Raw genomic sequence first — 22,727 nt, forward strand, 5'->3', positions numbered from 1 at the left:
GGTAGAAGCCAGTCAACTCTCCCGCTCATCTGCTGCATCACTCACTGACCACTGGTGAAGAGCATCTGTGGAAACATCTGCCGTCTACTCCCTCCATAGATGAAAAATTCAGTTTTTAAAGCGCTGGTGGACTTTCAGGAGATCAGTCGATGGTCAACAAAGCAGAAGCAGCTTTGCCTGAAGTTAAATTAGTTCCTGGTATCACACAATGCATCTTTATAAAGTTCTAAATGGCTCCTCGGCCACTCTTAGAAGCATGGAAACATTCTCTTAATTGTCTCTTCAAATGTCTGTATTATACGTTACTATTTTACATCATGCCTTCAGAATCTTTAGGGTTTAGTATTTACTGTCTCTGTGACATGGAGCATTGGAATATTTCAGCTGCAGCCAGCAAAACCCATCAGAATGACGGCTATCGGTGGGAACCGCAGGTCATTTGACTTTAGTCAGTCTGTTCAATGTTATAGGATTTATTGCAATCTAATAAAAACTATGAATAAATGTGGGAAATAGGAAAAAAAAGAAGCAAAATGACCAAATAAAACTCCCATGAATACAGTAAATTTAAAGATGTCAAGAATGGAATATCAGCTTAAATTTAATCAAACATAAAGTGAAAAGGCCTCCTTTAGTTTCTTACTGCAAAAATAAACACAAAATCAAGAGCGACACGCGCCAAAAACGTCTCATTCTCTCTTCTGTCTCCACTCATTCTTTTATATTCTCTTAAGATAATGGGGACGGGGTCGTGTGATAACAAAACAACCTAATTGGGGACTATATTTTTGTTGCAAGAACTTTGGCTCTTCAGAAGTTTCTATGTTGGCTTCCACAGATTGTGCATCCACTAGAAACTCAGTGTTTTTGAGGAACTACCAGGAGTGGCTGGAGTGGAGGCCAATGACGCTATAGCTACATATAGCTACATATAGATCACCGTTATCCTCAACCCAAAAGACCACCAGTTGGCGCAGCAATACTAAAGATAGGAGGTTGTGGGGTTTGCGCAGACGCGGAGTGATATCATGCACAAACTATGTTCTATATACCGTATGTTCGCGACCAAAGGGCGCACCGTATTAAAAGGTGCAGCCTCAGTTACGGGTGCTATTTCTGTATTTAACACATACATCAGGCGCTCCGGATTATAGGGCGCGGGCATGGTAAAACATACCGCTACCATAGCTTAAACAGCATGCTAGCGCGTATTTAGCAATTTTGCGAAAGCCGGCAAGTCGACCGCTGTAGTCGGCGCCGCTCACAAAGCGGGAGCCCGCCCCGTCTGTAGTCCTGATACCACTTTTCCAGCGGCACTTTTTTCTCTCCCCCAAAAACTCCTTCACCTCGTTATATAGGTCAACTCCCCTCGTTATATATGTCAACTCCCCTCGTTATATATGTCAACTCCCCTCGTAGTTGTCTTTAGGGGCAGTAGTGTGAGAAGTTCTTTTGTGGAGAAATCATCAAACGCCTTCCTGATAAAGATCCTCAGCAGCGCCGTACTGCTGCTGTCCACCGACTCGTCACAGGAGGCTAAACCACCTGCACCTCGCCAGGTCACGGCCCAGCTGGTCGGCCAAGTTCCCGGACATCGCAGACACTCTTCTTACCATCGTAGCTGCCCCCAGTTGAACATCGGAGAGATTGGAGATCACGTCGGTTCCGTATTTCTCGTCTTCAAGTACAGTTTTGGCAATCAACATCATTGCTTCTTTAACTACCTCCCTGTCTGAAAATGCCGCCTTCTTTTTAATCAAGAATTGTGCAGCTCTAAATGAGGCTTCGGTTGCTTTTTGGGAGGCTTTAACTGGCCTTGTGAAAAAGCTTGCTGTTTGCACAAAGCTGCCTTTAACTCTCGGGCTTTTCCTGCTGGCAGTGCCCTGCCCTGTGAATAGTTAGCATGGTAGCTTGTGACACGTTGTGAAATGTCTCTCCACATTGTGCCGCTTCGCCGTCGCCACAGTCGCCCCGCAAATAAGACAAACACATGCTCCTTTCACAGTGGTAAAAAAACCCTCGACCTCCCATTCGTGGTGAAAATGATCTGTCTTCTTTCTTTTTTCTGCCATCTTTTTATGGGTCAGTCTCCTCGTTTTGGCTGCGCCCGCTAGGTTGTTTAGTCGTAGTGATCTGTGTAGACGCTACGTTTTGGTCACGCGCATCATACTGACCTTTGAACTATTTTATTTTTAAAAATATATATATTGTTATTTCCAGTTTATGTGTAAGTGTGATTTAAACAAGAATAGCAAACAAAATAAATTAGATGCAGCTCATTGGTAAGTGGTGCTATTTGAGCTATTTTTAGAACAGGCCGGCGGGCGACTCATGTGGTTCTTACGGGCGACCGGGTGCCCGCGGGCACCGTGTTGGTGACCCCTGGATTAGATCATATGATCACTCTAGAATCTAGAGTGATCATATGAGAGACGAGATGTTAATGAGATACCATCTAGAGTCTAGATGGTATCTCATTAACATCTAGTCTCTCTGTGAGGAATCTTGGAGTAACTTTTGATCAAAATCTCTCCTTCAACTCACACATTAAATTAGTCTCTAGAAGTGCCTTTTTTCACCTGAGGAACATCACAAAGATCAGGAAGCTGCTGACCCACCATGATGCTGAAAAGTTAGTCCAGCATTTGTTACTTCCAGGCTGGACTATTGTAATTCTTTATTATCAGGGTGTCCAAACAACTCTTTAAGAAGCCTCCAGCTGATCCAGAATGCTGCAGCCAGAGTTCTGACAGGTATTGACAAAAGAGATCACATGACTCCTGTACTGGTGTCACTTCATTGGCTGCCCGTTAAATTTAGAATAATTTTTAAAACCCTTCTTTTGACCTACCAGGTCCTCAGAGGCCTAGCTCCATGCTACCTGGAGGAGCTAGTGACACCTTACCAGCCCAATAGACCGCTCCGCTCTCAGAATGCTGGTCTACTTGTGATTCCCAGAGTTTCTAGGAGTAGAATGGGGGGCCGAGCATTTAGCTACCAGGCCCCCCTGCTATGGAACCAGCTCCCTGTCCAGGTATGGGAGGCTGACTCCATCGCTGCTTTAAGATCAGACTTAAAACCTACCTCTTTGAAAAAGCTTATTGTTACTAATTCAGTAGTTCCAGTTACTATCATAGACAGACAGATTATCATACTTAGGTGGTCGTCTAATTGTTAGGTCACATGTTAGTTATGCTGTTATAGGCCAAGGCTGCCGGGGACCGGAAAAATGATCACCTGACAGGCCTCTGTCACCCCACTGGGTCATGGTTTCCTCTCCTCCTCTCCTCTCCTCTCCTCTCCTCCTCTCCTCTCCTCCTCTCCTCTCCTCTCCTCTCCTCTCCTCTCCTCTCCTATCTCTCTACCCAGCCCCCCCATCAGTAGGAGGGTCCCCCTACATGAGCCTGGTCCTGCTCAAAGTTTCTTCCTGTTAAAGGGGAGTTTTTCCTTGCCACTGTTGCTTGAGAGAGGTCCGGCCACCAGGCGCTCACCAACGTGCACCGCCCCCAGGCCTGGCTCCAGGAGGGGGCCCCGGTGACCTGCATCCGGGCAAGGGAAACTTGAGACCAATGTTGAACAAGACTGATGTGGCAGTGACACCAAAGTGTGCATCAGCTCTCCAGCTAACACGCATTATTTCATTAGTATTATTCATCTTATTCATTACGGCCCTCAGGAATGAAATCATCCTCATTGTAAACAAGCGCGGGGGCGACGAAAAAGAGCAATAAACCTTATGGATATTCTGCCCCCTGCTGGGTGGAAGACGTTATGACAAAAAACAGAGAAAAACACAGTGCAAAATACACTTTAGGACTGTTCAGTCATATTTACATCCATCAGTAACTCACCTGTACCTGGATATTCTGCACACATTCGTGTTTAAATGGTGTTTAAACACTTGTAATGGTTTTTAAACACTCATCATAGTCAGTGGTTTCAGATTCTGTGATTTCACACTGGACAGAATGTGAATGAGGTACATCAACAAATCCTTTTTGCTCAAACAGAACTTAGCCTGGGGACCACACCATTCCCTTCGTCTCGTCCCCACTGTTGCCCCCTTCAGCCATCACGCGCTGCTCAGGACAGACGGAGTGAATTTTGGATGGAGTGGGAGCATCTCCACCAGCACCAGGGGGCAAAGTTTGAGTGGCAACATCCTGACACTCAGGTCTCGGGGGGGGGGGGGGCAGGTCTTCAGGTGTGTTATAAAAACAAATCGGGACAGAGGGACCATCGCCCTCATCTCGGCTCGGGATTTTCCTTACGTGTGAATTCGCTGGAAGCCACGGACGTTTGAGCTCCGCATTGTCCTGCCAGTCAAACTCGGTGGATCCACGGCAAGTTTGTTGACCGATATCCGGTGAGGATATCGTGGTCAGACGCACATCGAACTCACTCTGCACAGACAGTTCAGGAGGAGGTGATGGGAAAAAAACAGTGTCTGGTCCAGGAGGAGGTGGTGGGAAAAAACCAGGATCAGGTCCAGGAGGAGGTACTGGGAAAAAAACAGTGTCTGGTCCAGGAGGAGGTACTGGGAAAAAAACAGGATCAGGTCCAGGAGGAGGTGCTGGGAAAAAACCAGGGTCTGGTCCAGGAGGAGGTGTTGGGAAAAAAACAGGGTCTGGTCCCGGAGGAGGTGTTGGGAAAAAAACAGAGTCTGGTCCAGGAGGAGGTGTTAATAACCTGGTTTGCAGCACAGTGGATGGACCAGGCTCATCTGTTGCCCAATGGCTCTTCTCCTGCTCAAGGTCATCAGCATCAATGGGACAGATGCTGTACAAGCTGTTTGACCCATCTAGAGTGTTTTCCTCTCCGCCTGTGCTCAGTCTGTCCAACGCCACACAGGGGTCTGATTCAAGGGTGGGACCGACACCACGTGTTGGGTTCCTAAGAACCTCAGGTTCCTCCTTACATCTGCTGTCTCCTTTAAGCTCTGCATCCAAGCATGCATGCTGGGTTCCTGCGGTGGTGTGCTGCCTGTGATCCACCGTCTTCGTGCTCCATCCACCGTAGGGCAGGAAGTCTGACAGACTGCTGATATCACTGTCGCTGTCGCTCCACTCATCAGTCTTGCTATAGCAGCTACTTACGCAGTGACGCAGTTACTTACCTTTGGACCTTTAACGAGCGTGCACATCAGTACGAAGCTTGTCTCTCTTAGAGGGTGATGCTAGGTGGAAGGGTCAAAGAATGAGGCGGCAGATCTGATTCTGGATCAAAAATCTGCAGTTTCTGTAGTGTGCTGTAAGCTTTTTGCACTCCTCCACTGGGTCAGCAGAGGCCGCTGGTGTTCCTGATAATTATCCAGCCAGATGTTATTCACTTCTTAAGTACTTCTAACATTGAGATTTAATGTTGCACTACTGGGCAGGAAGTCTGACAGACTGCTGTCGCTGTCACTGTCGCTGTCTCTCCACTCCTCAGTCTTAATACAGCAGCACCCCATCTTCTGAAGCCTGAAGCAGAAACAACAAAAAAGCCACTGCCATGACCACACACACTCAAACAGTCATGAACAGATCCGTTCGCTGCTCCAGCCTCATGGAGAAAGAGGAAAGTTCTGCCTCGCCCCCTCCCCAGCCCAGACTAGCACAGGTGTGAGGGCTCACGCCCCCGCCAGTCATCAGAGCGTGAGCAAGGCCCAGTTAGGCGACAGTTTGAGAGGGGCCGGCACATGCTACACAAGCCCCGCCCCCACCCCACTGTGACTTGCATCAAACCAGCCTAACCCTCATGTGCACGAGCCCCGCGCACGAGTCTGCACTGACACGAAGAAGCGCCACCACATTAGCAGAATTGGAGTCATATTGAAAACATTTAGACTCTGGTAGAGCTGCCAGCAGAGCTCAACTTGATCCCAACCATCAACTCCCAGTTACTGACCTTTGGACCTTTAACGAGCGTGCACGTCAGTATGAAGCTTGTCTCTTTTAGAGGGTGATACTCGGTGGGAGGGTCAAAGAATGAGGCGGCAGATCTGATTCTGGATCAAAAAATCTGCAGTTGGAGAGAGATGAGTTGTCTTGGTGTAGTGATGATTGAACTTCAGGACTGGAACATAATTATAGGAGTGAAGTGTTATTGCGATGCCTGTAGCAGCTGTGGCAGTGGCTCCAGCCTCATCAACATCCAGGGTAGCTTGATGGACAACCTACAAGAAATACCAGACATAATTAATTGTCAGAAAGAAATCTGTGCTCATTGTTGATGCTGTTCCTGTTTTACATCTCTACGTCTGAGACTGCCAGTTGTTGCCCCTCTGCAATACCACTCAAGTCTGCCCTGTCACCAACATGTCTACCATCCCCATTTCAGTCAACACAGTCTTCAGTGAGTATGTTTTGATGGAGAATTTGGGAATATAAACACTGTATTTCCTGGGGAACAGATATGGGACAGACACAAGCATGAGGTGACGGACAGGAGCCAACCGCCACATCAATAACCAAGAGTTAGCGGTTGAGTCTCCATTTTCCACACCTATGTTTCATCCATTTCAGCTATTTGGTAACATGAGCGGCAGAAATAGCATTCTCCAGTTTTGCCATGTCGTCTGGCAACAGCAGCAACATGGAGTGAGAGCTGTTAAATGGGAGGTGAAGGACCGATGTGTTAAACATCTGGTCACGATAGGTTTCAAATCTCTTCTCAATATTCATCATCTGAACTGGAATCTGAAAATTCAAAGTTTCATGTTTGTAAATGAGATTCGGTTAAAGGTTTTGCCGAAGACTGTGGACTTCAAACCTTGGTCTTTTCATCCACCATGAATAAGTCCTCCTTGGTCAGATCTGGATCAAACGGAGTTTCCCATTTTCCTGTTTTACAAGTCATGGAATCACAGTTTGTGGTTGACAGTTTCAAATGAATAAGAAACACGCCTAAATTGCACCACATCCAGGTGTTTACCTTTAAAAAAGATATAGCTGATTAGATACATGACTGTTGTCGGATCTAGACTTTCTACCAGTTTGTCAATCTTCCCACTGGTCTTCTCCTCCACATACTTGTTGATGGTGTTGGCGCTCTCGCTGCTTTTGGTGAAATCAACATTGAATCCATCTGCAAAGTAGGACTTTTTCAAGGTGTCCAGGAACTCAGGCTGTGGTTTGAAGAGGTTGTCCATAAATACAGCCGTCCCTTCACTGGTGACTTCATTGGACGCCTTCTTCGTCTTTTCAAAGAGGCTCTGAAAAGCCTGGTCTACATCCGTCTGGCTCAGCCATGTGCTGTTGAAAACCAGACCTCTGAAAAGCTGTCGGTGGGTTTCTCCACGCGCTCCAACCGCCAAAGCGGCCAAGGCGACAGACACACTGACTGGGGAGAAGAAGATGTTCTTGCCTTGTGAGTCAGGGTTAGCAGCTAAGCTCCTGTACAGCCTGAAGGCAAACTCTCTGTTGGCTGCAGTGACCAGTGAAAGGCTCTCAGTGCTGTTGTCAGCTGAGGTGTCCTGCTCCTTCTGGTTTTGACCAATGTCGTTCCCCACATGGCCTCTGGCCACGCAGATGATTATGGACAAAATCCAGACACACCGGGTGGCGTTCATCTTAGTGAACAAAGACAGAAGCAGAAGGCAAAGAGCATCTTGGTTAGTGTTTGTTCTGCTGCTCTGCAACCACTTGTGCCTCAACACACACCAACCACAGCGGTGAGGGAACTGAGCATAACCCCCTCGTCATGACGACTGTCGTGCTGCTGTGCACTCACCTTCTCCTGCTTCGCTGTTTGGCCCCAAAGCCCCGACGGTGCAACGGCAGCCGAGGCTTTTACAAACTATCCTCCCCTACAAGGTGCAGGACTTTGCTTTTTTTGTTCTTTATCTCTGATGTGCTGCTTCTGTGTAATCATTAGTTTATTAGTGCTCCAACAGCACCTACAACATGATGGAAGCTGGAAAAACCTTCCCAAAGGGTCTACATTTATATTCATCTTTAAATGGTGCATATTAAAGTGCTGCTATAGGTGTACATTCAAGCGTAGAAGACATGTTTCTGGACCCTGGGAGACAGAGAGTCCTCTTCCTCTGGGGGATTCTGCTGCTCCCATGTGTCCTGACTGACCTGCATGGATCTCCTCCCCATCCTGCATTTGTGTCCAGCGTCTCCAGTCCAGTGTTTGCTGGTACCATTTACCATTAAGGTGAAGCCTGCGCTCACTCTTCAGAAGGAAGGAGACTGAGGAGGAAGGAAAGTTCCTCACAAAAGGGAAGGACAACCTGTTATGTAATCAGGGGCCTTCATCATTGCTGAGGCCGCTGCTGAACATCATTGATTGTCCAGGTAAAGCCAGGCTGCATTACACAAACGCCAGAGAGCAGCTGAACTTGTCCTCCAAAATATATTTGCACAGCCGTTTTCCACTGTCGTGTTTGCTGCTGAAGCTCAGAGTAGAGGTTGGATTTAACTACTTCCAAACAGTGGACTGGTCTCACTGGGACAGTCACAAACCAAGAATAAAAACCATTAATGTGTCGTCTGTCCTCATCCTTCCATCTGAGCTCCTCTACCGTGGCGTCCGTTCACAGCTGGAATGATGATGATCGTGAGGTCCACATCTGCATCCCGACCACAGATGAGGCAGCAAACCTACAGCTTGTCAGTGTTACTCATCAATAAAACAGCTCATCACTGAACTTTAGTTTGGCTGCATTATTTCATTTGATTTTCATATATGCAGACACCAAAGCCCAGACCTCCCAGTTCTGATCCGTTTCATGTTGTGAGGCTCCTCAAAGTCGGTTTAAAGTCATTTAAAAGTCTTTCTTTTTCCAAATCATTTCTACAAGGAGCAGTTCCAATAACAAAGAGAACGTAGACAATCACTTTGCTTTTGAAGCTTTAAATTCAAGATGTTTAATGTTTAAAATGATAATTATTCACTCTTTTTGAATTTGATGCTGATCCCCTTTTAAGGAAAAGAAGAAACCTGAAGGAGCTCCACAGCTGAGGGTGCCGTCTCCCTGGGACAGATGTGCATTTGCATCAGTCATTTATACAGTGTATGGAGATAAGTCCAGGGCCCAGGGGGGGCCCAGGGGTCCCGGGCCCAGGGGCCCAGTGTGTGAAACCTCTGGGGCTGAACGAGTCCAGCAGCCTTGCTGGCCACCATTAGACTTTAAGGACAAATCAATACAATAGGTAAATTACACACCCACAAAATGAAGTTTTCTATGTCCCTATACAATAAAGAGACATTTCCAGTAACCCCATAATAAGAGGAAGGGCCTGATTTACTTCATTATATAAATCATTGTGATGTTAATATATTTTCTATTATCTATCCGGATTAATGTGGATAATCCTTGAAGATATAAGTTTAATCATGGATGAACTTATATATTTTACATCTGATAAGTTGCACACATCTCCAAGACAACATTCACCTTCCCATTAAAGTTTATCTTTATAACTGTGGATAAACACCTTTTTGAAAGTTCCCCATTTAACAGAAAAGAATAAATCGTCTGTTAATAGAAGGTGGCAGCAGATGTAGTATTTAAAATGTTTTAAAGTTATTTAAATATACATTCAATTCAGTTTCAGGCTTGGCGGAGCTCCGATAGCCATAAAGTTTGATCTGTTTTGAGTTGCTGTTCCCAGACCTGGATGCTGAAGTGATTTTGGCATCCATCCATCCTCCACCACTTATCCGGGGTAGGGTCGCGGGGGCAGCAGCCTAAGGAGAGAGGCCCAGAGTTCCCTCTCCCCAGCTACTTCTTCCATCTCATCCGGGGGGATCCCCAGGCGTTCCCAGACCAGTCGAGAGACATAGTCACGACAACGTGTCCCACAGGCCAGAAAGGCCCGATACGACCTCCGAGGGAATACACCGGGAATCAAACCGAAGAGTGCAACATAAATCTCATGCAACATTAGTTAAATATTAAATCTCAAACGATGTACAATAGTGCAACATTAAATCTCAATGTTAGAAGTACTTAAGAAGTGAATTACATCTGGCTGGATAATTATCAGGAACACTGGCGGCCTCTGCTGACCCAGTGGAAGAGTGCAAAAAGCTTACAGCACCTGGTATTCCCAGGCGGTCTCCCATCCAAGTACTAACCAGGCCCGACCCTGCTTAGCTTCCGAGATCGGACGAGATCAGGCGTTCTCAGGGTGGTATGGCGTAAGCGAGAGCAGCCGCAAGAAAATGGCCTTTTGAAGTTAATACACTAAACTTATTTTCTTGAAACACTTATTCTGGTGGAGGTTGTCCATTTTGCTTTGTCACTGTTGACATGTGATCTCATACCTCACTGCACTGTTCTGTATAAATGTGGATTTTGTCAATAAAGTTTCGTGTTAGTTCCGGTCCAATGATGACCGAGTGATAGGTGTGATTTCTTCCTCCGTCGAGAATACTAATAACGCAAGTTACTCCTCACAATGACTGCGCCACAAGCGCCAACAGGTTATGGGCCCAGGCGAGATGTAGGTAACCGATGGGTGAGACTGTGTTTTGACGGAGACGAGCGAAACTACGAATTATGGGAGCCGAAGCTGTTAGCACACATGCGGCTACTGGGGCTAAAAGAAACTCTTCTAAATGAACCCGCCGCGGACAACGTGGAGGCGGATATCCTGAAGAACGAGGAGTCGTATGCCGAAATGATCCAGTTTTTGGACGATAAAAGTTTGTCCCTTATTATGAGAGAGGCGGCTGACAACGGGAGAAAAGCCCTTAAGATATTAAGGGACCATTATGCCGGTAAAGGAAAACCCCGTATTATAAGCCTGTACACCGAGCTAACATCCCTGCAGAAAGCGGTGAGTGAAAGTGTCACGGACTCTATTATCCGGGCTGAGACGGCAATAACAGCTCTAAGAAATGCTAACGAGACACTCAGTGATGGGCTCTTGATTGCCATGGTGTTAAAAGGATTACCAGAGGCCTATAAACCATTTTCCATCCATATCACTCAAGGAGATGATAATCTAACTTTTTCCGACTTCAAGACAAAGCTAAGAAGTTTTGAGGACACGGAAAAGTTTCGCACGGTTTCTGAGGACAACATCATGAAAGTGGCTGCACCTGTCTCAGATTGGAGACGCAGAGAGAGACATGCATGTCCAGAGATTACATGTTACACGTGTGGCGAGAAAGGACATAAGGCGCGTGTATGTCCAAATGAGCGCCAAGAAAGGAAGACACAATGGTGTGGATATTGTAAAAGTTCGACACACAAAGATGCATCGTGTCGACGCAAAAAGAAGGATAACATAAAACAAGCAGCAGATGACATCTGTGAGGAACAATCGTACGCATTTAAAGTGAGTGAATGTCAACTTGGCCTGAAGCACAGGGGACTCATGGTCGACACTGGAGCGACTTCGCATATAATAACGGATGTACAAAAGTTCCTTAAGTGTGATGAGTCATTCCAGCCCCAAAATCACACAGTTGAACTGGCCGATGGCACGAGAACAAACGGTGCGGCGCTGAGGAGAGGCGACGCCGAGGTGACGCTGGTGGATCGCGAGGGGAAGAGGATGAAAGCCACGCTGAAGAAGGCGCGCTACGTTCCGACGTATCCACAGGACATTTTCTCCGTAAAGGCGGCGACGACCAATGGAGCCTCAGTCAACTTTAGAGAAGGCCACAGTGAACTCATCCACAAGAGCGGGACCAGGTTTGACATCAAAGAGTACAACAGACTCTATTACTTGAATACTGTAAATGATGTAACTGATGAGTTGTAACAGTTGTACTGATATTCAGACATGGCACAGAATCCTCGGGCACCGTAATTATGAAGATGTCTGTAAATTACAGGATGTCGTAGAGGGAATGCAGATTAACGGTAAAGTGGATAAATCCAAACTGAGTTGTGATATCTGCACACAAGGAAAATTTGTCCAAACCAGGAACAGAGAGCCAGATACACGAGCGAAATCACCGCTTGAACTAGTCCATGCCGATCTAGCTGGCCCTGTTGATCCAGTTGCTAAAGGTGGATTCAGATATACACTAGCATTTACTGACGACTATTCCAGTACAGTATTCATGTATTTTCTCAAAGCTAAAAATGACGCTGTAAAGGCGAATGAAAGATTTTTTGCTGATGTTGCTCCTTATGGAAATGTGAAGTGTGTTAGAACAGACAACGGCACAGAGTTCACAGGAAAAGAATTCCAAGCTTTGCTTAACAAAAACAGCATAAGACACGAGTCCTCCGCACCGTATTCACCACATCAAAACGGCACCGGAGAGAAATTGGCGAACCTTATTTGACATGGTGAGGTGCATGATCATAGAAAGCAACCTACCAAAAGAGTTATGGACGTACGCTGTAGTGACTGCTGCGGTGATACGCAACAGGTGTTTCAATACCAGGACGAAACAAACCCCTTTCTCCATGTTGACAGGAAAGAAACCAAACCTTTCCAAGATGAGGATTTTTGGTTCTACATGCTTTGCATATAGACATGACAAAAAGAAATTAGACTCACGATGTGATAAGGGAATTTTTGTGGGATACGACAAAAATAGTCCATCGTATCTAGTCTATTACCCAGATACAAAGAAAGTAATGAAGCATCGACTTGTCAAGTTTGCTACAAGAAATGTTGCTGAACAAGAAACCCAGACTGATCTGACAATAATTGGCGATGATGTTGACAGAAGAAGAGATGAGTCTACCATGCCAAGCGCAGATTTAATGGAAGAAGAGAAAGGAATGTCTCTGACAGAGACTTCTGATGAACAGCAAATTCAGGTAGAGGGAGGAGGTTGCGAGTCTCGATACCCTAAAAGAGAAAGAAAACCACCGTTGTACCTCTCTGATTATGTATCTGAAATAAGCGACCAGATGTTAACAGAGGATATTGACTATTGTTACAGAACATATGATGTACCCCAAACCTTCAAAGAGGCTATTAGTTCATCCAACTCAGATGCTTGGGTTAAAGCTATGAAAGAAGAGATAGACTCTCTTAATGAAAATGATACAGTCACATTGACTTGTCTACCAGAAGGTAAACATGCAGTGGGGGGTAGGTGGGTCTATGCCATCAAAAATAGTGCTGATGAAACAAAGACCTACAAAGCAAGATATGTTGCTAAAGGTTAGAACCAAGTGATGGGAGTAGATTACAAGGAAACTTTCTCTCCAACAGCAAATCTGACTTCGATTCGTGCTTTGATGCAAGTGGCAGCACAACATGATCTTAATGTACATCAGATGGACGTCAAGACAGCTTATCTACATGCTCCTATCGATTGCGAACTGTATATTGAACAACCCGAAGGTTTTGAGCAACGCTCAGACATTGGTGAAAAACTCGTGTGTAAACTGAACAAATCACTGTATGGCTTGAAGCAATCCGGTAGGAATTGGAACCTGATGCTAAGTAACCACCTATGGAAAAATGGTTTTGTGCAAAATCCAGCCAAGCATTGTGTGTACACTAAACAAGCAGGAAAAGAGAGAGCAATATTAATAATATGGGTCGATGACCTTACTATTGCTGCAACTAATGATGAATTACTATCCGATACCAAGAAAACACTTGCTGCAAAATTCAAAATGAAAGACCTCGGAAAAATAAGACATTTTTTAGGCGTTGACTTTGAACAGGGTGAAGGAGTTATAAAAATGAGCCAGAGCAAATATATCAGTAAGGTACTGGAAAAATTTGGAATGTCTGACTGTAAATTAAGGCCTACACAATGTGAACAAAAGCTCGATCATCACAGTGAAGCTGATCCAGTTGATGCAAGGATGTACCGTGAATTGACGGGGAGCCTTATTTACATAATGACATGTACAAGACCTGACTTATGTTGGATAGTGAGCAGATTATCACAGCATTTATCTGAACCAAATGAAAAACACTGGCTAACTGCCAAACATGTACTGAGATATTTGAAGGGAACAATGGATCACAAACTTTGTTATGGAAAATCGAAGACAAACCTAAAGATCAGTGCCTCCAGCGACTCTGATTGGGGAGCCGATTTGAGTGACAGGAGAAGCACCACAGGGTTTTGTGTGAGCTTAACTGACAGCGGACCGCCTATTTCATGGAAATCTAAGAAACAGGTCACTGTTGCCTTATCAACATGTGAGGCTGAATATATGGCGTTGGCTGCAACCACACAGGAGAGTCTGTATCTGATACAGTTAATGAGTGAAATAGAAAATGAGTGTATGTTGACACCAGTTACCATCTTTGTAGACAACCAAGGAACAATTGCTCTTTCCAAAGATCCAGTGAGCCGTCAAAGGAGCAAATATATTGACATTCGTTATCATTTTGTTCGCTCAGCTCTAAGTGATGGAAAGATAACAATCAAATATTGTCCCACAGAGAATATGGTCGCCGATATCATGACCAAACCGATGACAAAGTTCAAGATGCAGAAATTTGTGAAATATCTGTTCGGTGTGTAAAGCTATAGACACATACTATATTGGTGAAAAAAAAATGTATGTAAGAATAGAAGTTGTTTAAAGCTGCACAGTCTGTACAGTTCGAGATCAAGTGGGGGTGTTGACATGTGATCTCATACGTCACTGCACTGTTCTGTATAAATGTGGATTTGTCAATAAAGTTTCGTGTTAGTTCCGGTCCAATGATGACCGAGTGATAGGTGTGATTTCTTCCTCCGTCGAGAATACTAATAACGCAAGTTACTCCTCACAATGACTGCGCCACAAGCGCCAACACTTCTGACTATTGTGTGTTTGATGAATGCAGCATCCACTCACTGCCCCCCCCCCCCCCCCCCCCCCCCTCATTTACACTGCTCCTGGTTTCACAATGCTCCTCAGACAGATGCAACCAGAGACACTGATGCCGTCAGACAATAAACCTGAGTGTTGTTGTGTCCGGTTATTAACATGTTCCATGCTTTTCCTTCTGCAACAGTTCATCACACCTGCTCAGGGAAACCTCGGTGTAAAGGAGGTGAAGCCGTGCCTCAGTGACTCTACTTTGGTGTTTTAGAAACTAACAGTTATTAGATGAATATACAGTGTGCACGTACGCGCACACGTGGGTATAAACACTTAATACACGCGTGTGCGTGGACGTAGACTTTTTAGTACTTTGGGTTCATAGACTTTTTAGTATTTTGCAGATACGTGTCTGTATATAAACCAGATCCTCCTGTAATAAAGAACTAAAGGCTGACTGTTGTCACGTGACCTGTCTCCGTCTGTGTCCGATGATGGAACCTGCCTGGAACATCTGGTGCACAGAAAAAGCAAAACAGCTCACAGAACTGGCCCAGTTTAGACCCAAAAATGACAAATAATGAAAATGTGTGACGCAGTAGAACAATGGACGAACTTTCCATTGGTCATTGACAGTTTCAGTCGTCATCAGAATTCATCAAAAATATTTAAACCAACAAACTACACACAGAACCGCAAAGTTTAGAGCTTAAAGGGAGCGACAGGTGAAGATTTAAAGCTCAACGCAGCTGAAGAAGTTCCAAAAAGGAGAAATATCATGTGGTGCTTTACCGCCACCCGGTGGACACGCGTGGAACTGCAGACAATAGTTAAACGCGCTCCGACACATTCTGACCTCTGCTGCTCCTCCTGGACTCCAGGGCTGCAGAAATCTGCTGCTTTTACAAGTCTTTCAAATCTGTCAAGCATCATAAATCTTATTTATTTAACCAGGTTGAATAATGGCGGAGAATGGTGTCCGAAAAGCGTCTTTATTTTAAAGTGAACAAGAACAGTTCGGTCCGCGTTCACAGAGAGGCGGAGAGACCTCGAGAGAGTCCAAAACAAGTCCGCGAGGAAAACTCTCAAAAATAGTCAAGCCACAGAAGTCAGGGTTTGGCGATGAGGACGAAAACCCTCCGCCGCTGGCAGACGGGAGTTCTGTCCTTAAATCTAACGGGAGATTGAAGAGAGACCGCAGGTGCGTGTGTCTGCGGGGCCAGCTGTGGCTGATGAGCGGCTCCTCCACGCCCCCTGCAGGTAGACACCAGCAACAACGGTCCCAGAAACTGGGAACCCAACAAACCAGTTTTTCAAAGTATTCCTTTCAGACTAAGCAGGAAGACTGAAGACCGACAAGGTGAGTGGAAACGAAGAGCATTATTGAAAAGAACTGACAGTTGTGTTTGGAGATAAAATCAAGATTTGATTCAATTAGACTTCATATTTAGTTTTAGCACAAAACATCATTATGCATTATAAATGAAAAGGGCTTATTTAACTTTCTTATAGTCTGGCTTTAGTTATAGTTGAATAGTCTTTCTAAGTGAAGTTTAGTTTATTTTTTTGCTCTTTGCTACTGATCCTAAAAGAACTTTAAACCCTCCAAGAACGCTTTAATGGCAGTAATATATACGCCATGAAGCTGTTGATTAGGTTGTAAAAGTGAAAGTATTCTGTTCAGACAAGTATTATGCTGTTAACGTTGTTAGAGTCTTAACAGGTATTAACAACATTTTAAAACTATTTTGTGACAGGTGAAAAGCTCTTAGAGTTATTAGAGCTGTTCAACAGTCCAGGTTACAGCTGGATATTTTGATATTACCTGTCAAACAACATCTAATCGTGTGCAAGTTAGCATCTCTCAGCCGGACCAATTTAAGACAATAAACTAAATAACTAAATCCACACAGGATCACAGGACACCAACAGGATTTTGGGTTCATGTTGCAGGTTTTCTCACAGTGGTTTATTGTTCTATGTTGTGGAACCACTGTGAAAGAAATGCAGGAGTGGGTGTCATTTCTTTCATCTATTTTAAATAGAGCAGTGATCTTTGAGGACTTGGATCATAGAATTAATTGAAGAGGGAAACAAATCAAATCAAATCAATCTTTATTTCTATAGCGTCTTATACTGTTAAACTGTTGCAGAATGTCTGCTACTGTTCTTGAATGTGCCCTCATGCTGACACCAGTGCACCAGGTGAAGCAAATCATAATAAATGACTGATGGCTTTCCTTTGAGCCAAGATGTATGTTGATTGAGAGTAACCTGCCAAAAGAACTCTGGACATATGCAGTTCAGACTGCTGCAGCTGTCCGCAGTAGATGCTACAACAAGCGGACAGGACAGACTCCATACTACATGCTGACTGGGAAAGTGCCTGATCTGACAAGAATGAAATGTTTTGGGTCGGTATGTTATGTACACAAATATAACAAAAGGAAGCTTGACTCACAAGAATAGTCCGGCATATCTAATCTTCTACCCTGAAACAGGGAGAGTACTCAAAAACAGGTTGGTAAAGTTTATCAGCAAATGTGTGAATGAGTGTCAGACTCGGACAGACCAGGAGACTGAATACATCCTGTATAGGGAGAGGGGTGAAACCACTTTTCCAAAAAATGATGTAGGGACACCAATCACACAGGAAATTAAAGCTGAGATTTGTGACACAGACACCACTACAGGTGAGGGTGAGAGTGTTAAAAATGCCCGATATCCAAAGAGGGAGAGGAGACCACCTAAGTACTATAATGATTATGAATGCAAGATAAAATGTGTTGATGATGATGATGATGATGGTCAAGGCTTAACTGTTGACTATTGTTACCAGGTTATGTCAGATGCACCTCGAACTTTGCAGGAAGCCATGAGCTCACCGAAATCAAATTTGTGGGTTAAAGCTATGAAAGATGAAATAGACTCTCTGAAAGAAAATGAGACATTTACCCTAACCACGTTGCCAGAAGGTAAACATGCAGTGGGGGGAAGATGGGTTTACACTGTAAAAGAAAATCCGGATGAGACAAAAACATACAAAGCCAGGTATGTAGCAAAGGGTTATAGTCGAGTTGCAGGGGTTGATTATAATGAAAGCTTTTCTCCAACTGCTAGTATGACATCTGTGCGCAGTCTGATGCAGCTCGCAGTGCAGCATGGCTTAGAATTGCACCAGATGGATGTTAAGACTGCACACCTGCATGCTCCTATTGATTGGGAAGTGTACATGGAGCAGCCTGATGGGCTTGAAGTTAAGTCAGAGATGGGTGAGAAACTAGTCTGGAAACTTAGTAGATCATTGTATGGTCTGAAGCAGTCGGGACGAAATTGGAACAAAATGCTTCATGATTTTCTTTGTGAAAATGGTTACAGTCCAAACCCGGCTGACCATTGTGTTTATAGTAGACAGACTGCAAGTGAGAGGGTTATATTGTTCATCTGGGTTGATGACCTTATCATTGCTGCTAATGACAATCAAACTGTGAAAAATGTAAAAGAAATGTTGGGAGCAAAATTTAGAATGAAAGATCTTGGTGAACTCAAACATTTCTTGGGTATTGATTTTGTGCAAAGAGGAGGTGAAATAAAGATGAGTCAAAAAAGGTACATTACAAAGATTTTGGAGAGGTTTGAAATGATCAACTGTGAACTTAGATTTACTCCATGTGAAAACAAACTGAAATTTGACAACGAGGGTCAACCTGTTGATCAAAAGAAATATCGTGAGGTTGTTGGCAGTTTGCTTTATGTCATGATATGTACAAGACCAGATCTAAGTTGGATTGTAAGCAAACTGTCACAATACCTGTCTGGACCAAAAGAACAACATTGGGTAACAGCAAAACATGTGTTGAGATATTTGAAGGGAACTGTAAATCAGGAATTGTGTTTCAAAAGAAGTGATGTAAATCTTAAACTTGTGGCATATAGTGATGCAGATTGGGCAGAAGACCAGAATGACAGGAAAAGTACAACTGGGTACTGTTTTAGTTTGTCTGAGACGGGGCCTGTTATTTCCTGGAAGTCAGGGAAACAGCCCACAGTTGCTTTATCCACATGTGAGGCAGAGCACATGGCCCTGGCAGCAACAACTCAGGACAGCATGTATCTCGTACAGCTGGTAAATGCAATGGACTGTGACAGTGAATATGCACCAGGGACAGTTTTGGAGGACAATCAGGGTGCTATTAAAAATCCGGTATTGCGCCAGAGATGTAAACATGTGGACATCAAATATCATTTTGTTCGGTCTGCTCTCAGTGATGGGAAAATCTGCATTGAATATTGCCCAACTGTTGACATGGTGGCAGATGTATTAACTAAACCTGTAACAAGGGTCAGGATGGATAAGTTTGTGTTTTTTATGTTTGGGAGGAAGTGAAATGTATGTCATGTTACTGTAGATCTTGCTGTCAGTATCAGATCAAGTGGGGGTGTTAAACTGTTGCAGAATGCCTGCTACTGTTCTTGAATGTGCCCTCATGCTGACACCAGTGCACCAGGTGAAGCAAATCATAATAAATGACTGATGGCTTTCCTTTGTGCCAGTTCCTCCCCAGTCAAACAAAGACCACGATTGTGCCGTCTCTTACTATGTGTACCTGGTTATCCAGCTCTTTATGATGGCTGCGCCAACATATACAATGAAAATTGTTTCAAGGCGCTTTCCAGAATCCCAGGGCCTGACCCCAGACAAGCAACAGTGGCAAGGAAAAACTCCCCTTTAACAGGAAGAAACCTTGAGCAGGACCAGGCTCATGAAGGGGGACCCTCCTGCTGAGGGCCGGCTGGGTAGAGAGGGAGGAGAAGGGGGAGGACAGGTAGAGGGTAGGAGAGGAGAGGAGAGGGGTAGAGGAGAGGAGAAGTAGAGTGAAGGGGAGGTAGAGGAGAGGGAGAGGAGAGAGAAGGAGAAGGAGAAGGAGGAGGAGGGGAAAGGAGGGAGAGGAGAGGGAGAGGAAAAGGAGAGGGAGGAGGAGAGGAGAGGGAGAGGAGAGGCACAGAGCACAGAAACACACACAAAAATACGATATACAGTACATATATATATATATAAAAATAGTAAGAATAGTGCAGGTCCAAGCAGGAGTAATGTATTGTTCGTGAGTCCGACTGGCTGCTGTTCATGGTGCTTAAGTGATGAGTCACTTGGTGTTCAGCAGCCTGATGGCAGAGGGGAAGAAGCTGTTCGTGTAGCGGGAGGTTTTGGTCCGAATGGACCGTAGTCTCCTGCCTGAGGGGAGGGGGGAAACCAGTCCGTGACCAGGGTGGGAAGGGCGGCCGTGATCCGACCTGCACGCCTCCGGGTCCTGGAGATATACAGGTCCTGGATGGATGGAAGCCTGCAGCCCATCACCTTCTCGGCAGCGCGCATGACGCGCTGCAGCCTTAGTCTGTCCCTGATGGTGGCACCAGCATAGCACCATGATGGAGGAGGTGAGGACGGAGGAGGGGAGGATGGAGGAGGTGAGGATGGACTCGATGATGGCCGTATAAAACTGCGCCAACATCCTGGGAGGCAGTTTGAGCTTCCTCAGCTTCGTAGGAAGAACATCCTTTGCTGGGCCTTCTTGATGAGGGAGCTGATGGTTGGCTCCCACTTAAGGTCCCGGGTGATGGTGGTGCCCAGGAAGCGGAAGGAGTCCGCGATGGTGATGGGGGAGTCCATGAGGGCAAGGGGGGGCAAAGGGGCTGTGACTTTCCTGAAGTCCACAATCATCTCCACTGTCTTCTGAGCGTTCAGCTGCAGGTTGTTGTGTCCGCACCAGGACACCAGTCGAGCCACCTCCCTCCTGTAGGCAGTCTCGTCTCCATTGGAGATGAGACCGATGAGGGTGGTGTCATCCGCAAACTTGATCAGCTTGACAGACTGGTGGCTTGAGGTGCAGCAGTTAGTGTACAGGGAGAAGAGGAGGGGGGAAAGTACTCAGCCCTGGGGTGATCCAGTGCTGATGGTGACAGAGTCCGAGACAGTCTTCCCCAGCCGCACATACTGCCTCCGATCCGTCAGGAAGTGAGTGATCCACCTGCAGAGGGAGGCAGGCACACTAAGCTGGGACAGCTTGTCCTGTAGCAGAGCGGGGCGGATGGTGTTGAACCCAGAGCTGAAGTCCACGAACAGGATCCTCGCGTAGGTTCCCGGGGAGTCCAGATGCTGCAAGATGTAGACTTTTTAGTACTTTGGGTTCATAGACTTTTTAGTATTTTGCAGATTCGTGTCTGCATATAAACCAGATCCTCCTGTAATAAAGAACTAAAGGCTGACTGTTGTCACGTGACCCGTCTCCGTCTGCGTCCGATGATGGAACCTGCCTGGAACATCTGGTCCACAGAAAAAGCAAAACAGCTCACAGAATTGGCCCAGTTTAGACCCAAGAATGACAATAAATAATGAAAATGTGTGACACAGTAGAACAATGGACGAACTTTCTATTGGTCATTGACAGTTTCACTCATCGTCATCAGAATTCATCAAAAATATTCAAACCAACAAATTACACATCGAACCGCAAAGTTTAGAGCTTAAAGGGAGCGACAGGTGAAGATTTAAAGCTCAACGCAGCTGAAGAAGTTCCAAAAAGGAGAAATATCATGTGATGCTTTACCGCCACCCGGTGGACACACGTGGAACTGCAGACAATAGTTAAACGCGCTCCGACACATTCTGACCTCTGCTGCTCCTCCTGGACTCCAGGGCTGCAGAAATATGCTGCTTTTACAAGTCTTTCAAATCTGTCAAGCATCATAAATCTTATTTATTTAACCAGGTTGAATAATGGCGGAGAATGGTGTCCGAAAGGCGTCTTTATTTTAAAGTGAACAAGAACAGTTCGGTCCGCGTTCTCAGAGAGGCGGAGAGACCTCGACTGAGTCCACAACAAGTCCGCTAGGAAAACTCTCAAAAATAGTCAGCCACAGAAGTCAGGGTTTGTGATGAGGACGAAAACCCTCCGCCGCTGGCAGACGGGAGTTCTGTCCTTAAATCGAACGGGAGATTGAAGAGAGACCGCAGGTGCGTGTGTCTGCGGGGCCACTGTGGCTGATGAGCGGCTCCTCCACGCCCCCTGCAGGTAGACACCAGCAACAACGGTCCCAGAAACTGGGAACCCAACAAACCAGTTTTTAAAAGTATTCCTTTCAGACTAAGCAGGAAGACTGAAGACCGACAAGGTGAGTGGAAACGAAGAACATTATTGAAAAGAATTGACAGTTGTGTTTGGAGATAAAATCAAGATTTGATTCAACGAGACTTCATATTTAGTTTTAGCACAAAACATCATTATGCATTATAAATTAATAAGTCTTATTTAACGTTCTTATAGTCTGGCTTTAGTTATAGTTGAATAGTCTTTCTAAGTGAAGTTTAGTTTATTTTTCTGCTCTTTGCTACTGATCCTCAAAGAACTGTAAACCCTCCCAGAATGCTTTAATGGTAGTAATATATACGCCATAAAGCTGTTGATTAGGTTTTAAAAGTGAAAGTGAAACTATTCTCTTCATGACGAAGCAGGAAGAGCGACATTTTGTGACCGGTGAAAAGCTCATAAAGTTATTAGAGTTGTTCAACAGTCCAGGTTACAGCTGGATATTTTGGTATTATTTAAGACAATAAACTTTAAAAATAATTAAATAAATCCACACAGGATCACAGGACACCAACAGGATTTTGGGTTCATGTTGCACCTTTTCAGTGGTTTATTGTTCGATGTTGTGGAACCACTGTGAAAGAAATGCAGGAGTGGGTGTCATTTCTTTCATCTATTTTAAATAGAGCAGTGATCTTTGAGGACTTGGATCATAGAAATAATTGAAGAGGGAAACAAAGGAGGGAAGTTAAAAAGTCCTGACTAGCATGTTTATGTAGCACCAGATAATTTAGTGGCTGAGCTGAAGACAGTCCTTTCACCATGTTGGCCTGTGGAAAACCAGTGTTGTGGGCCCGATGGACCAGCGTCCCCGTCGTTGCCGGACCACCGTTGGCCACCAGTTGGGTTTTGGGATCAAAGTGGGGGCGTTTCCTGTATCCGGTTCTCCTCAC

General features: G+C 45.2%; 2 protein-coding genes, 1 long non-coding RNA gene and 1 other non-coding gene across 28 annotated transcripts in view; 1 reads left to right on the top strand and 3 right to left on the bottom strand.

Moving 5' to 3' along the window:
* Positions 1 to 6,399, bottom strand: part of LOC130523627 (uncharacterized) — an 82,028-nt gene extending 75,629 nt beyond the window's left edge. The window contains exons 1-3 of the long non-coding RNA XR_008949948.1: positions 6,240 to 6,399; positions 5,890 to 6,157; positions 5,117 to 5,462 (exon numbers count right to left, since the gene is read on the bottom strand). This is a non-coding gene — a long non-coding RNA (uncharacterized LOC130523627). The remainder of the gene's footprint in view (positions 1 to 5,116; positions 5,463 to 5,889; positions 6,158 to 6,239) is intronic.
* LOC130523562 (NACHT, LRR and PYD domains-containing protein 12-like) overlaps positions 1 to 22,727 on the top strand; it is a 669,815-nt gene that overhangs the window by 178,323 nt on the left and 468,765 nt on the right. The gene's annotated exons all lie outside the window — the stretch shown is intronic.
* LOC130523585 (alpha-1-antiproteinase-like) lies at positions 6,498 to 7,736 on the bottom strand. Of its 2 annotated transcripts, none has more exons than XM_057028946.1 (4): positions 7,714 to 7,736; positions 6,916 to 7,552; positions 6,754 to 6,824; positions 6,498 to 6,680 (listed from the first exon to the last, which is right to left on the bottom strand). In XM_057028946.1, exons 2-4 carry the CDS (start codon positions 7,550 to 7,552, stop codon positions 6,507 to 6,509), a joined length of 882 nt encoding a protein of 293 aa, XP_056884926.1. In that variant the 5' UTR covers positions 7,714 to 7,736; the 3' UTR covers positions 6,498 to 6,506. The 2 variants fall into 2 exon arrangements, with proteins under 2 accessions (XP_056884926.1, XP_056884925.1); XM_057028945.1 differs by lacking the exon at positions 7,714 to 7,736 and adding an exon at positions 7,644 to 7,692.
* LOC130525089 (5S ribosomal RNA) lies at positions 10,023 to 10,140 on the bottom strand. Its single transcript, XR_008950369.1, has one exon. It is a non-coding gene; the product is annotated as a 5S ribosomal RNA (ribosomal RNA).

Source organism: Takifugu flavidus, chromosome 4 (assembly GCF_003711565.1).
Source record: "Takifugu flavidus isolate HTHZ2018 chromosome 4, ASM371156v2, whole genome shotgun sequence".
Taxonomy (NCBI): Eukaryota; Metazoa; Chordata; class Actinopteri; order Tetraodontiformes; family Tetraodontidae; genus Takifugu; species Takifugu flavidus.

What these genes read in the sequence shown, in the direction of transcription:
- LOC130523585 (XM_057028945.1), bottom strand. Translation starts at nt 7,685, where the DNA reads ATGACGAGGGGGTTATGCTCAGTTCCCTCACCGCTGTGGTTG. An exon ending in TTCCCTCACCGCTGTGGTTG is followed by an intron (nt 7,553 to 7,643) that starts GTGTGTGTTGAG and finishes TTGTTCACTAAG; the next exon opens with ATGAACGCCACCCGGTGTGT. An exon ending in CAGCTATATCTTTTTTAAAG is followed by an intron (nt 6,825 to 6,915) that starts GTAAACACCTGG and finishes CTTGTAAAACAG; the next exon opens with GAAAATGGGAAACTCCGTTT.